Raw genomic sequence first — 16049 nt, forward strand, 5'->3', positions numbered from 1 at the left:
TCCTGTGACGTCACAATCAGGCGCCTGCGCCGATTCTCTGATGCCGTAGGGTTGGAGGTTAAAAGCGCGCCAATATGGCGTCCCATGAGAGCGGCAGAACGGACGAGTAGTGGCTCCTTTGCCAGAACCATCCACTTAACAGGATAATATATACGAAATACACATAGGAAAGATCTGGAACGAAGGGATCTGACTAACTGGTAATGTCCTTTATTTTATTTAACTCTCTTGGTTACTTCTCTATAGATAGTCTGATTTAAAATAATTTTATCTGGCCATATGTAATACAACCTATATATATATATTTTTATCAGGATCAACTTGGTTGACATCCATATAGTCTCCATCTTGAACTAGTTGGAGGACAGGATCCCCTTCTGTACCTAATTGCCCATACTTCGTTTCCATTCCTGCTAATCCGGTGTACCTTCATCCATGCAGTATTGCTTGAAAAACTTTGGATGTACCGGTATGTAGACTTTGGGCATTGGATACTGGAATATAATTGTTACCGCTTTACATATATGTATTGGGTATTTTCCGAGTAACAAAAGAGTTTATATAATTATTCTTCTGGTAACTTTCTGACAAATTACCCCCCACTTCTGATTATTTTCTAGCTGGCTCTTATTACCTCCCATGTCCGCCCCAAGGGTGGTCAAAGCCTGGTTGGCGGGGACTGCCCTAAACTCCAAGTGTTTTCTGTGATTTGATGTTTCCACAGTGGTGAGCTGCCTATTCCCCAAACCCCCCCCCCCCCTTTTTTTTTGTAAAGCAATACACCAAATGTTTTTTGAACTATGTTAATTTGCGTACAATAATAAATTCTTTGACATGGTATGTTCAATTTCAGACAAACAAGGTCTCCTGAAGAAGCGACAGAAAAGTTGCGAAACTAGTAGAAAATAAAGACCGAATTGGACACTAAATATCGCCGTAACACACATGTCTATGTTACAATCATACTATGTATCAATTGAAATTTTTTATCTATATGTTTTTTTTCTTTTAAAAAAAATATCTTTTAAATTTGTATTCAAAAATAAAAAAAATTATATTTTTATATATAACTTGGTATCAAGACAGTCCGTCACTTTACTGGGTGATATTAGGGTAATTCATGGTTATGGTGTTCCATGTCTTGACTTCCCCTTTTTTTCTCCCATAATTCCCTCCTTCCGTATTTAATGTATAAGGATGAGGATACCGTATACCTGATTATACTTTGTGTTTAATATTTGAGGCACAACAATACAATTACTATACATATATATATATATATATATATATATACACACACACATTATAGGGAAAACAAAGAGTCCAAAGAACGGAAAAGGAGTGTTGTGATCCCAAAGCCCTTAGGTTTGATAGGAGAGTCTTCTCAAAGAATCCACAGCACACCATGCATATAAACTAGGGGTGCACCGAATGGGTTTTTTGGTGCCGAAACCGATACCGAAAATGAAAAATACACTAGGCCAAAAACCGAAACTGATACCAAAACAGCACCGAAAATGGCTTTTTATATATATATATATATATATATATATATATATATATATATATATATATATATATATATATATATATATATATAAAATGATTTATATAAAATTGTCTTATATTATTATTCATTATAGTATTCATATTCAACTGCATCATTAATTTTATGAATAAAAGAATAGTACAGTAATGTAAATAGCAGTACTTTAATAAAGTAATAAAGCAACCCAAATAAATTGGACAGTGGACACAGAAGATAAAATCATAAAATACAAAATTATAAATTAAAGTTACTACAGCATATCCTGCAGTGCAGACTGCAGTCAGTGCACATTGAACCATAACAACAAAATAAAATAAAAATAAATAAATATAAATAATATAAAAATAAAATGACTAAAGACTAAGTCTAAGAGGACTTAAAGTCTAAGCCCTTGTACACACGGTCGGACCGTATTGTCGGATAATCCGACTGTGTGTGGTCTCCATCGGAAATTTTCCGACAACATGCTCCTATCGGACATACTCCGATCATGTGTAGCCTACTCCGACGGACAAGGTGCCACGCATGCTCACAATCAAATTTGGACATGGAAGCGCTCTCTCAGGTAAAACTACCGCTCGTAATCGATATAGCACATTCGTCACGCTGCAATGTTAAAAATTCTTTCATGCAGCGCATTCTCTTGTTCTTTACAATGCTGCAAGAATGAACTTGTTTTGATGCTCATATTCACACACACTTCTCCCGAACGTATTTCTTTAGTCTTTTTACTCATTTCAGCAATTCAATATTTTAAATCGTCACATCTACACAATCTTTTTTTTTTTTTATTTGGTGTTTAGTTTTTTTCATCACCATCTCCTTTTTTGTCAGTTTGCTCATCTTTGCATTTTTTTGGGTGTGTTTTGGGTAAGTTGAATTACCACAACAGCATTATTATCTTTTTTGTATTTTGTTTTTCTTTTTTAATCTACAGGAGGTTGTTTGGTGTTGGTGCCCTTTGTTATTCATTTCACATTGTATTTTTTAAATGTACCTGCCTACTCACAAATAAACTGTCCTTTTTGAAGTCAAACACATAGGCAAGTATTTCTTCAAACAAAAAAAACCTTTATTTAGGTGTCAGTAACAGATAAAGAGGGAGGCAGCTCTGGAGAAACTGGGGAGATTAGCAAAGCCTTTGGCCCCCAGGGCACACATCAACTATTTAAATGCAAAAATTGGTGGCCTGAGGAGTACATGTCTGAGGGAGAGAGGTCTGGTCCTGAAGTCCAAGAAACCCGGAACAGCAGCAGATGACATCTATGTTCCCAGGCTGTGGTACTACAAGAAGCAAAATTGGGGAAGATTGCGCTACGGAACCAATTGCTGTGTCAGTGGTATGAGCAGCCTCTATTTAATTTTCCACCCTGTGTGGGTGGAAAAAATTGTATGAAGAAAAAGGGGGAAATAGATTTGCGCTATACCCTTCAGTTAAAAAATATAAGTTGTGAAAAATGTGACAAAAGTGTGAAAAAATAGTAATGAATTATCAGCACGCTGGTAAATAATAAGCCCAAAAAGGTTAAATCTTTCTAAGTGCCCTGTATCAGCAAATTAGGTTAGATCATTCTAAGTTTCCTATATCAAGTGCTTAATGTGCTAGTGTCACTGAAAAACATTCCATAGAAAATCACATAAACATATTTGTAAATACAATGATAAACATGCAGATTTCTATTGCAAGAAATAATGATAAAAAATAAAAATAAAAGTGAAACCGATAAAAGTCACAAATAAAAATTTAAATTAAAATTAAACATAAAAAGCAAAACTATTTTAAGATTCCAATCGTTTATAAAAAAGTCAATGTGATAAGTGCCAAAAGATAAGTAACAGGTGAATAATGATAAATAATGGTGAAAATCTTCAGTGGTTATCTTCAGAGAAAAAAAAAATATATATATGCCACTGCTACTCCCAGTGCACAGTAAATAATAATGTGATTGCTCTCACCAGAGCTCTTACCCCAATCAGGGCCAGATTAAGAACATCATGGGCCTGGTGCTGAGGATTTTGGTGGGGCCTTTTATAAACAATAACTAAATAAAAATGCTAACTATTTTTTGATGATGAGAGAGAGAGAAAGACAGAGAGAGAGAAAGGGGATGAAAGAGGTGTGAGGGGTAAGGGAGGGAGGATGAGAGAGAAAGGGGGGATGAGAGAAAGAGGGGATGAGAGAAAGAGGATGCACATGAGGATGTGTGGGAGTGACATCAGTGCAGCCTGGCCAAGGCAAGTGACTGAAGGCACAGAACCCAGAAGGAAGACCAGGTGAAGATGGAAGTGCCCGGGCCCCGCTGGAATGATCACAGCACAGCACTGGAGGGCTCAGTCTGACAATTTAAGTGTGCCCTAATGTGCTAATATGCTGGGCATACTCGTACATTATGGCATAACCTACCCCAGGGCCTCTAAAAAGTAGTAATTTTAGAAAAGTTTACTACTGCTTTAATATCACAGGAGCCTCTCATGGGGCCCCTACTTACCCTGTGGCCCTTGGGCAGGGCCTAAGTGCATAGTTGTCAACATTTGAAAAATAATTTCAGGGACACTTTTTTCTACAAGTGCTATATTTAGAGTAGCTGACATCCCCTGTGTTCCTCTATATATTACAATAGTAATTACAAAATTAAATAAGTACTAATAATGGGGCAGAACAAATATGAGGACTGTGAGATTTCCTTTAGTTGAACTGACAAAAGTGTGCCCATTCTAGAGCTGGTAACATTGAGGATATTCAGCATAATTTTAAAGAACAGTTTTTGTGGGTAAGAGGCATAGGGGAGGAGTATGTATGGTGGGAAGTATGGGCAGGTGAGGGAGAGGAATGTGGAGGGTCTAGCAGTGGGCACTATGTACAGGAGAGGAGTGTGAGGGGTATGACAGTGGGCAGTATGCACAGCAGAAGAGTGTAGAGGGTATGACATTGGGCACTAAGTACAGGAGAGGAGTGTGGAGGGTATGCCAGTGAGTAGTATGTACAGGAGAGGAGTGTTGGAGGTATGACAGTGGGCACTATGTATAGGAGAGGAGTTTGGAGGGTATGACAGTGGGCACTATGTATAGGAGAGAAGTGTTGGAGGTATGACAGTAGGCACTATGTACAGGAGAGGAGTGTGGAGGGTATGACAGTGAGTAGTATGTACAGGAGAGGAGTGTGAAGGGTATGACAGTGGGCACTATGTATAGGAGAGAAGTGTTGGAGGTATGACAGTGGGTACTATGTATAGGAGAGGAGTGTGGAGGGTATGACAGTGAGTAGTATGTACAGGAGAGAAGTGTGGAGGGTATGATGGTGGGCACTATGTATAGGAGAGGAGTGTGGAGGGTACAACAGTGGGCACTATGTACAGGAGAGAAGTGTATGACAGTGGGCACTATGTACAGGAGAGGAGTGTGTAGGATATGACAGCGGGCGTTATGTATAGGAGAGAAGTGTTGGAGGTATGACAGTGGGCACTATGTATAGGAGAGGAGTGTGGAGCAGTGGCGGCCCGCCCATAGGGGGCGCCCCGGCGCCGCCCCCCCCCCCTCCAGGCAGTCACAAAAAAATAAAAAATAAAATATATTTTTTTTTAAATGGCCCTTTAAAAAAAAAAAAAATGAAAAAAAGTCCTTAAGTGCACTGTGTACGAGCGCCGGACACAGTGCAGCGCTGGACACAGTGCACTATGTGAAGCGCCACGTCAACGCAATCACAAGATTGCAGACGCGGCGCTTCATTTGCGGGGTTTTAACCCGCCTTGTGGCGCAATTAAAAGTGCCGATCTGCATCCGCCCGGCGCCCATAGGTTTACTATGCTATGGGCTTTGAGTGACAGACTAGTTAGTCTGTCACTTCCGGTCTTCCCCTGTGTCAGACCAGTGCGCCGAGCGGAGGAGCAGAGGAGCAGAGGAGTGAACTCCTGCGCTATGAAACAACAACAAGGTAGATGCTGGAAATCCACAGGAGGGGGGCAGAGCTGAATGATTCCACTGACAGCCAAACGAGGCACAGCAACACCAGTGGAGATATTAGAATCACTGACAATCACACAAGGCCAGTCTCCTTATTTCTACAGGATGGATGGAGGGGGAGGTTTTACACAGGCTGTGTGTTTATCAAGTGCTGATCGTCACAATGCTTCTATTATCTCCACTGGTGTTGCTGTGTCTTGGTTTGGCAGTGTCAGTGGAGGCTCTGGTGAAACACACAGCCCATATAAAGCCTCCCCCCACCCACCCACCCCTCTGTCCCTGATTCATGCCACCCACCATCTCTCTGTCCCTGATCCCTGATCCATCCCACCCACCCACCATCCCTCTGTCCCTGATTCATCCCACCCACCAGCTCTCTGTCCCTGATCCATCCCACCCACCCACCATCCCTCTGTTCCTGATTCATCCCACCCACCAGCTCTCTGTCCCTGATCCATCCCACCCACCCACCATCCTTCTGTCCCTGATCCATCCCACCCACCATCTCTCTGTCCCTGATCCCTGATCCATCCCACCCACCCACCATCCCTCTGTCCCTGATTCATCCCACCCACCAGCTCTCTGTCCCTGATCCATCCCACCCACCCACCATCCCTCTGTCCCTGATTCATCCCACCCACCAGCTCTCTGTCCCTGATCCCTGATCCATCCCACCCACCAACCATCCTTCTGTCCCTGATCCATCCCACCCACCATCTCTCTGTCTCAGATCCATCCCACCCACCCACCATCCTTCTGTCTCAGATCCATCCCACCTACCATCTCTCTGTCCCTGATCCATCCCACCATCCTTCTGTCCCTGATCCATCCCACCTACAATCTCTCTGTCCCTGATCCATCCCACCCACCATTTCTCTGTCCCTGATCCATCCCACCAACCACATCTCTGTCCCTGATCCATCCCACCCACCATCTCAATGTCCCTGATCCATCCCACCGTCCTTCTGTCCCTGATCCATCCCACCTACCATCTCTCTGTCCCTGGTCCATCCCACCCACCATCTCTCTGTCCCTGATCCATCCCACCAACCATATCTCTGTCCCTGATCCATCCCACCCACCATCTCTCTGTCCCTGATCCATCCCACCAACCATACAGTGGTGTGAAAAAGTGTTTGCCCCCTTACTCATTTCCTGTTCCTTTGCATGTTTGTCACACTTAAGTGTTTCAGAACATCAAACCAATTTAAACAATAGTCAAGGACAACACAAGTAAACACAAAATGCAATTTGTAAATGAAGGTGTTTATTATTAAAGGTGAAAAAAAATCCAAACCATCATGGCCCTGTGTGAAAAAGTGATTGCCCCCTAAACCTAATAACTGGTTGGGCCACCCTTAGCAGCAACAACTGCAACCAAGCGTTTGCGATAACGTGCAATGAGGCTTTTACAGCGTCCTGGAGGAATTTTGGCCCACTCATCTTTGCAGAATTGTCCTAATTCAGTTACATTAGAGGGTTTTCGAGCATGAACGGCCTTTTTAAGGTCATACCACAACATCTCAATAGGATTCAGGTCAGGACTTTGGCTAGGCCACTCCAAAGTCTTCATTTTGTTTTTCTTCAGCCATTCGGTGGTGGACTTGCTGGTGTGTTTAGGATCATTGTCCTGCTGCAGAACCCAAGTTCGTTTCAGCTTGAGTACACGAACAGATGGTCGGACATTCTCCTTCAGGATCTCTTGGTAGACAGCAGAATTCATAGTTCCTTTTATCACGGCAAGTCTTCCAGGTCCTGAAGCAGCAAAACAGCCCCAGACCATCACACTACCACCACCATATTTTACTGTTGGTATAATGTTCTTTTTATGAAATGCAGTGTTCCTTCTATGCCAGATATACTTGGACACACACCTTCCAAAGAGTTCCACTTTTGTCTCATCGGTCCACAGAATGTTGTCCCAAAAGTCTTGGGGATCATCAAGATGTGTTGTGGAGAAATTGAGACGAGCTTTGATGTTCTTTTTGCTCAGCAGTGGTTTTCTCCTTGGAACTCTGCCATGCAGGCCATTTTTGCCCAGTCTTTTCCTGATGGTGGAGGCATGAACGCTGACCTTAACTGAGGCAAGTTCCTTGGACGTTGTTGTGGGGTCTTTTGTGACCTCTTGGATGAGTCGTCACTGCGCTCTTGGGGTAATTTTGGGCTGCCGGCCACTCCTGGGAAGGTTCACCACTGTTCCATGTCTTCGCCATTTGTGGATAATGACTCTCACTGTGGTTCGCTGGATTCCCAAAGCTTTGGAAATGGCTTTATAACCCTTTCCAGACTGATAGATCTCAATTACTTTCTTTCTCAATTGTTCCTGAATTTCTTTGGGTCTCGGCATGATGTGTAGCTTTTAGGTCCGGTTCACACAGCTGCGGGTGAGAGATCCGGATGTTATTCGCACCGCACTGCAGTGCAAATCACATCCGATCTCCGTAGAGATGCGAGTTCAGCCATACAGATAGTATGGCTGAATTCGCATCGCTCCCGCCGCAAACTCGCACGGGACCCTTTTTTTGGTCCACAGCAGAATCGGATCGCATGGGTGTTCACACCATGCGATCCGATTCCTGTGCGAGTGTGCAGATCGCACTGCGATATGCGGATGGATCTGGGGGTGTCATTAACATTTCATTGACACTCCCAGCAGTCCGCATAGGGCAGTGTGAACTGCCGGCGGGAGGCATGCGATGCGGGAAAACGCAGCGGATTTGCGGCGTTCCCGCATCGCTATGGTGTAAACCCAGCCTTAAGGATCTTCTGGTGGACCTTACTGTGTCAAGCAGCTCCTATTTAAGTGATGCCTTGATTGTGAACAGGTGTGGCAATAATCAGGCCTGGGTGTGGCTAGAGAAATTGAACTCAGGTGTGGACAACCACAGTTATAGTATGTTTTAACAAGGGGGGCAATCACTTTTTCACACAGGGCCATGATGGTTTGGATTTTTTTTCACCTTTAATAATAAACACCTTCATTTACAAATTGCATTTTGTGTTTACTTGTGTTGTCCTTGACTATGGTTTAAATTTGTTTGATGTTCCGAAACACTTAAAGCGGTAGTAAACCCGCAATTTTTTAATTTATTTTTTTAAACCTGCAAAGCAAAATGCATAATGAGCTAGTATGCACCGTATACTAGCTCATTATGAAATACTTACCTTAGAACGAGGCCCCGACATCTGGCCCGATCCACACCGAGGGAGCCGACATGCTCCCTCGGCGTCTCTTCCGGGTATCGCGGCTCCGGCGCTGTGAGTGGCCGGAGCCGCGATATCGTCACTCCCACGCATGCGCGCGGGAGATTTCAGTCCGGCCGCACGAGCGCTGCCGGATTTTCACGGAGAGAACCCCCTTGTGCGCATGCGCCGCTGCAGTCAGCGGCGCATACCGAGGGGAATATCTCCTAAACCGTACAGGTTTAGGAGATATTTTTTTTACCTACAGGTAAGCCTTATTATAGGCTTTCCTGTAGGTAAAAGTTAAAAAATTGACCATACAACCACTTTAAGTGTGACAAACATGCAAAGGAACAGGAAATGAGGAAGGGGGCAAACACTTTTTCACACCACTGTATCTCTGTCCCTGATCCATCCCACCCACCATCTCTCTGTCCCTGATCCATCCCACCGTCCTTCTGTCCCTGATCCATCCCGCCTAACATCTCTCTGTCCCTGGTCCATCCCACCAACCATATCTCTGTCCCTGATCCATCCCACCCACCATCTCATTGTCCCTGATCCATCCCACCATCCTTCTGTCCCTGATCCATCCCACCTACCATCTCTCTGTCCCTGGTCCATCCCACCCACCATCTCTCTGTCCCTGATCCATCCCACCCACCATCTCTCTGTCCCTGATCCATCCCACCAACCATATCTATGTCCCTGATCCATCCTACCCAACATCTCTATGTCCCTGATCCATCCCACCATCCTTCTGTCCCTGATCCATCCCACCCCTCTGTCCCCGATCCATCCCACCTATCCATCCCTCTGTCCCTGATCCATCCCACCCACCCATCCCTCTGTCCCTGATCCATCCCACCATCCTTCTGTCCCTGATCCATCCACCCATCCCTCTGTCCCTGATCCATCCCACCCACCCATCCCTCTGTCCATGATCCATCCCACCCACCATCCCCCTGTCCCTGATCCATCCCACCACCCCTCTGTCCCTGATCCATCCCTCTGTCTCTGATCCCATCCCACCCACCACTGATCCAACTCCCCACCCCACCTCCATCCCTCTGTCTCTGATCATCACCATCCCTCTGATCACACCACCAAAGGCAAACATGTAAGATATTGCATTATTGAAGTCACTAAATGTGATGACTGTATTTGTTTTATTTTATTAGGCTTTCTTGTACTTCATTGTCTGCGGTGACCTCTGCCTATTGCTGTTTCCCGAGCACCTTTTTTGTGTTTCCTGTTTTTTTCTCTCTGGTGAACGAGGAGTGTGGCTGGGCTGTCAGACATATTGATGTGTCATTAGAACCTGGTGTATAATGTAGAGCTTGGTATATGATGTACAGAGCCCTGTCTATAATGTAGAGCCTGGTATATGAAGTATAGAGCCCTGTGTATAATGTAGAGCCTTGTATATGATGTACTACAGGGGACGGAGTTGGTGGATTCTATAATGGGTGGGGCTTATGAGAAGTGGGATGGGTCAAAAGGGTGGGCGTGGTCTAGCGCCCCCCCATCTTAAAACTTCACCAGCCGCCACTGGTGTGGAGGGTATGACAGTGGGCACTATGTATAGGAGAGAAGTGTGGAGAGTATGACAGTGGGCACTATGTATAGGAGAGGAGGATGAAGTAACCTGGGAAGGAAAATGTAAAGGTCTGTGGAAGGATGTTTAGGGACTGTGTAGTGGTTAAGCGGGCCATACATGGATTGAAATTACACCAATTAAGCAGAGACCAGCCATAGTTGATATATGTATGGGCTAGCTCGTTTTACACAAGTCAACCTATTAACCGACTTGAGTACAACCAGCCTGTCAGATTTTCCCCAAAACAATCAGTGCTGCCAGCTACAGTTAGCAACTCTAATCATTGTATTCACTGGCAGAACACAATAGCACTGCGGGAGTGATTGCCCCAATCATAGGTCAGCAGGTGAGAGGGTGTGTGGGGACAGGCTGGGGAGAGATACTAGTCAGTCCCTGGGTCGGCACTGGTTAGTATCAGAGCCAGATACACACAGGTTACATACGCTATGATCGTTAGAGCGAGAGCAATAATTCTAGCACTAGACCTCCTCTGTAACTCTAAACATGTAAACTGTAAAAAAATGTAAAGCATTGCTTAGAATACAACAAAAAATCGTGCTAACTTTAGTGTTTTTTTTTATGAATGAAACAGTTTCTTTCCAAAAAAAAGTATGAAAAATTGCTGCGCAAATATCGTGTAACATAAAAAGTTGCAAAGACCACCATTTTATTCCATAGGGTGTCTGCTAAAACAATATATAATGCTTGGGGGTTCTAAATAATTTTGTAGCATAAAAAATGATGACTTTTACATGTAGAAGAGAAGTCTCAGAATGGGCCTGGGTGGTAAGGGGTTAATTATCATAAGTAATATACAAATAATTATTATGAGCTCTGCGAGCTCATCCTCTCGGTCTGCTGCAGAATGTTCCAGCTTGTATTTAAACTGGCCGCTCCTTATGTAGCTTCTGACAGGCGGCGCAAGCAGCCCTGTATCTCCGGAACCATAGATGATAGCAGCCCCATATTTTAACCAGTGTTGGAGTGGGTATTTAGCTACCTACCCCCCAAATTTGGGGTCTCTGTGACTCCTGATCGCCGAGCTACAATCCTTGAAGTCGATCTTTTTTTTTTTTATTATTTTTTTTTTTTTGGGCAAATGGGCCTATCTTGAGAAAGGGGCCTGGAGCTGCAGCTCCAATAGCCCCTATGTTAATCCGGCCCTGACCCCAATGGGGGTGAAACAGCCTTCACAGTATGAGCCACTGTGCTGCTCTCTGGCAATGAGTGCGCTGTTGTCCTGGCCACTGTGAATAATCACATTTCCTGTTCCTGTGAAGTCACGACCAGCTGCTTCTTGTTTCCTGCCTCCTGGTTCCCAGCATTCTCTGGATCCCTGTAAGATCACACCAGTGTCCCAGGCTGCAAAGGGAAGACTTTTATGAGACTCCAGGACTGGCGATTTTCACCACATACTGAACTCATCTAATTTAACCTCGGCTGAGCAGGCGTCTCACAGGACAACAGCGCAATCATTGCCAGAGAGCAGCACAGTGGCTCATACTGTGAAGGCTGTTTCACCCCTATTGGGGTAAGAGCTCTGGTGAGAGCAATCACATTATTATTTACTGTGCACTGGGAGTAGCAGTGGCATATATATATATTTTTCTCTGAAGATAACCACGGAAGATTTTCACCATTATTTATCATTATTCACCTGTTACTTATCTTTTGGCACTTATCACATTGACTTTTTTTATAAACGTGGGACTTTTACTGATTGTAATCTTAACCACTTGCAGACCGGACCATTTTGCTGGTCAAAGACCAGACCACTTTTTGCGATTCGGCACTGCGTCGCTTTAACTGACAATTGCGCGGTCGTGCGACGTGGCTCCCAAACAAAATTGACGTTCTTTTTTTCCCCACAAACAGAGCTTTCTTTTGGTGGTATTTGATCACCCCTGCGGTTTTTATTTTTTGTGCTATAAACAAAAATAGAGCGACAATTTTGAAAAAAAACGCATTATTTTTTACTTTTTGTTATAATAAATATCCCCCAAAAATATATAAAAAAACTTTTTTTTCCCTCAGTTTAGGCCGATACGTATTCTTCTACATATTTTTGGTAAAAAAAATCGCAATAAGCGATTATTGATTGGTTTGCGCAGAAGTTATAGCGTTTACAAAATAGGGATAGTTTTATAGCATTTTTATTAATAATTTTTTATTATTATTTTTTTACTAGTAATGGCGGCGATCAGCAATTTTTATTGTGACTGCGACATTGTGGGGGACCCATCGGACATTTTTGACACATTTTTGGGACCATTGTCATTTATACAGTAATCACTGCTATATAAATGCAGTGATTCCTGTGTAAATGACACTGGCAGTGAAAGGGTTAACCAGTGGGTGGCAGTGTAGGGGTTAAGTGTTCCTAGGGGTGTGTTACTAACTGTGGGGGGGGGGTTGGGCTTTCATTTAGTGAACACTGATCTCTGCTCCAATCACATGGAGCAGAGATCAGCATCACTAGTTGATAGGCAGAATGGAGAAATGTTGTTTACACAGCATTTCCTCCATTCGGCCGCTCCGTGAGACGATCGCGGGGATGCCCGCGGCGATGCCCGCGGCAATCGAGTCCGCGGGTCCCGCGACTGGACTCACGGGGGTCCCGACCAGCGCAGGGCGGCATTGAATATTGGACGTACCTGTACGCCAATATGCCTGCCCGTGCCATTCTGTCGACGTACATCGTCGTGTGCTGGTCGGGAAGTGGTTAAAATAGTTTTGCTTTTTATGTTTAATTTTAATTTTAATTTTAATTTGGGACTTTTATCGGTTTCACTTGTATTTTTATTTTTTATCATTATTTCTTGCAATAGAAATCTGCATGTTTATCATTGCATTTACAAATATGTTTATGTGATTTTCTATGGAATGTTTTTCAGTGACACTAGCACATTAAGCACTTGATATAGGAAACTTAGAATGATCTAACCTAATTTGCTGATACAGGGCACTTAGAAAGATTTAACCTTTTTGGGCTTATTATTTACCAGCGTGCTGATAATTCATTACTATTTTTTCACACTTTTGTCACATTTTTCACAACCTTTAACTGAAGGGTATAGCGCCAAATCATGTGGTACTACAAGAGGCTGCATCTTCTGTCAGACCAGACTGAACCCAAGTTATCACACTCTGGTCTTCCTTCCACGCTTCCTTCCAGGCTGTGGCTGTGGTGCTGGAGGTGTGGCAGAAGGAGGAGGAGGAGGGGCGTGGGCCAAATCACACAAGTGTGTTGCCCCTCCTCCATTTGCTCGAGTTTACATGCAGCCAAGGCGGCAAAGGCCTCTTAGGTGGGGTTGGCTTTGAGGGCCACTGAAGCCTCCTCGATGAGCCTCAGAGCCGACTCCTCAAAATTCCCCCCCTTTCTCGCCCTTTTGTGTGGAAGGTGAAGGGGAGGGACCTGGGATTCTGTCAGGCTCCTCCGCCCGCCCACCGCCTGGCTGCCGCTTACCCCTGCCTCCTCCTGGCTGCCACTTTCCACAGCCACCTCCTGGCTGCTGCATTCCACACCCTCCTCCTGGCTAATGTCTTCCTGTGTATGAAAAAGGGACATAGTTATAGTTTTTGGTTCATCAAACACACACACAATTTTCACATCAAGACTGTTGCAAATTGTTAACCAATAGAAAAGACTATCATTCTGAGCGCAGCATTTTTCATTCTTGGCCCAAAGGTTTTGGCCACTACTGTCTATTGATATGTGAAACACTTTCTAAAACCAGCAATTAGTGAGCAAAAATCAAGTTAACATCATTCATTTTTACTCCCAAAATATGTAGAACAATACTATACCTGGCTCAAGCTGGGCTCCCCCAGTTCTTCCTGAGTGGAAGGCCCAGGTTGGGCATCGGAAGAATCTGCGGGTGTGGAATGTAGCATAGAAGGATGCATGGAAGGAAGGGTAGAGAGGGATTCCCTGACATCAGCCTGGTCTGACAGAAACTGCATCCTCTCGTAATACCACAGCCTGGGGACATAAACTTCATCTGCTGCAGCTCCAGATTGCATGGACTTCAACATCTTCTTCCTCTCCTTCAGATATGTACTCCTGAGGCCACCAATTTTCACTTTTAAATAGTGGATGTCTGCCCTGGGGACCACCGGCTTCACAAACTCAAGCAGTTTCTCCATTGCCGCCTGCCTATTTAGTCTGTTACTGTAATGTGGGTGCGTAGCTTGCCACAGGCAGGGCAGCTCCCTCGATGAACAGAGGGAGGAAACTGTGGTCATTGAAACCGTCCATAATCTCTGTAAGACACAACACAAGACAAAGCCTAATGTCAGGCTAAACTCCACTAATTTAGGCCTCAATCTAGAAACAGTATAGGCTAGTGATGTACCAAGTTAAAAATTGTACCTTCGTTTGCACGATCGTCGCGTCAGCTTCTCCCTCTGTTCACAGATCGTACGTACGACACACGCGTGTTGCGTTTTATATACAGTGCGCATGCGTGAAACTCTGCCCGCCCCTGATGCTCTTTCTAGACTATTCCCCGCCTCTTCTCTTTCGGCGCAGTGGGGAGAGCACATGGCGGAGACAACTCAGGTGTGCAATCAGAGTTCCACTAACGAGGAGGAGGGCGAGGAAAGCCCAGAGCCTGAAACGTCACGATCCTGGAGGAGAAGATTTAAGGCCTCAAATATGTCTTTTGGAGAGATGTTGGAGATGGTGGACATATTGAAGAGGACCGACTATGATGGGAAGTATGGACCTTACCCAAACCCAAATATCAGAAAGGCCAAGATCATGACTAAAGTTGTGAAGAGTCTTCAGAAGAATTTTGGGGTACGACGATCCAAGGATCAACTGAGAAAATGCTGGTCAGACCTGAAACTGAGGCAGCACGATCAGTACAGAAGGATCAAGAGAGTTCTTCAAAAAAGTAAGTAGTTTTGGTGTGTTCATATGATTATTCTTGCTTGCATAATGCTCCATGTGCTTTGATTTCATATTGTACAGTTTAAAATGGCCACTTTCAAGTTCATGTGTTCAATTGTTCGTAAGAAACATTGTTCGTTAGCCCACTCCCAAAATGATGTTTTCACAAATTACACTTCACTACATTTCTTCACACTGCAGGTAAGTATTCCAGCTTAACAAAGTGTCCACAATAATGTTCTCACCTTTGAACTCGGCCAAAAAACACAATTGTACCACACTTCCAAGCAATGTTTCATATTCCTATTTCTGCCCTCTGTGTGCTAAGTATTCCTTTTTTACATTCTCATAGGGGAGAGAAGACTCTGGAAGTCTGAGGACACCAGGGACCCCACACCTCCCAAAGAAAGCGAAATTCCAACACCAGAAGCAGAGGAGGCGGAGGAGGAGGAATGAGAGATCGTTGAAGTTGGAAAAATTTTCACCACAACAGGTGAGTGTCGGAGACCACAGCTTCCGGTAAGCTCATCAATGTATGTCGTCATTTTAACGATATCACGTCTGAGCCAGGATATATTGTAACTAGTTGCCATTTTGTGTGGAACGCAGCCATGACAGTTTGGCTACCTTGTAAACTTACTTACATCTGTAAAAACTCCCCCCTCCCTTGTCTTAGGAATTCCAAATGTTTTAACATCTTCAAAAGGAAAGAAAGGTTATCTTAGCAGAGAAAACAGAGCCAGGCTAGGACAATAAACAAGGCTCAAGTTGCCTGGCAAGATATTCCGGTGTCTTGTAAAATAGTGTCCCCCATCAGATGCTGTCCCCTGCGTACTGCGCATGCGCAGTACACAGGAACACAG

The 16049-nt window shown here is 44.2% G+C and overlaps 1 protein-coding gene across 1 annotated transcript in view; it reads left to right on the plus strand.

Moving 5' to 3' along the window:
• LOC143957213 (G-protein coupled receptor 37-like 1) overlaps positions 1 to 16049 on the plus strand; it is a 295634-nt gene that overhangs the window by 161270 nt on the left and 118315 nt on the right. Inside the window, exon 2 of the mRNA XM_077467356.1 lies at positions 15539 to 15679. Within this exon, the coding sequence (XP_077323482.1) occupies positions 15539 to 15679 (141 nt within the window). The remainder of the gene's footprint in view (positions 1 to 15538; positions 15680 to 16049) is intronic.

Source organism: Lithobates pipiens, unplaced genomic scaffold (assembly GCF_037356315.1).
Source record: "Lithobates pipiens isolate NorthernLeopardFrog02 unplaced genomic scaffold, aLitPip1_a1.2 Scaffold_52, whole genome shotgun sequence".
In the NCBI taxonomy this organism is placed as follows: Eukaryota; Metazoa; Chordata; class Amphibia; order Anura; family Ranidae; genus Lithobates; species Lithobates pipiens.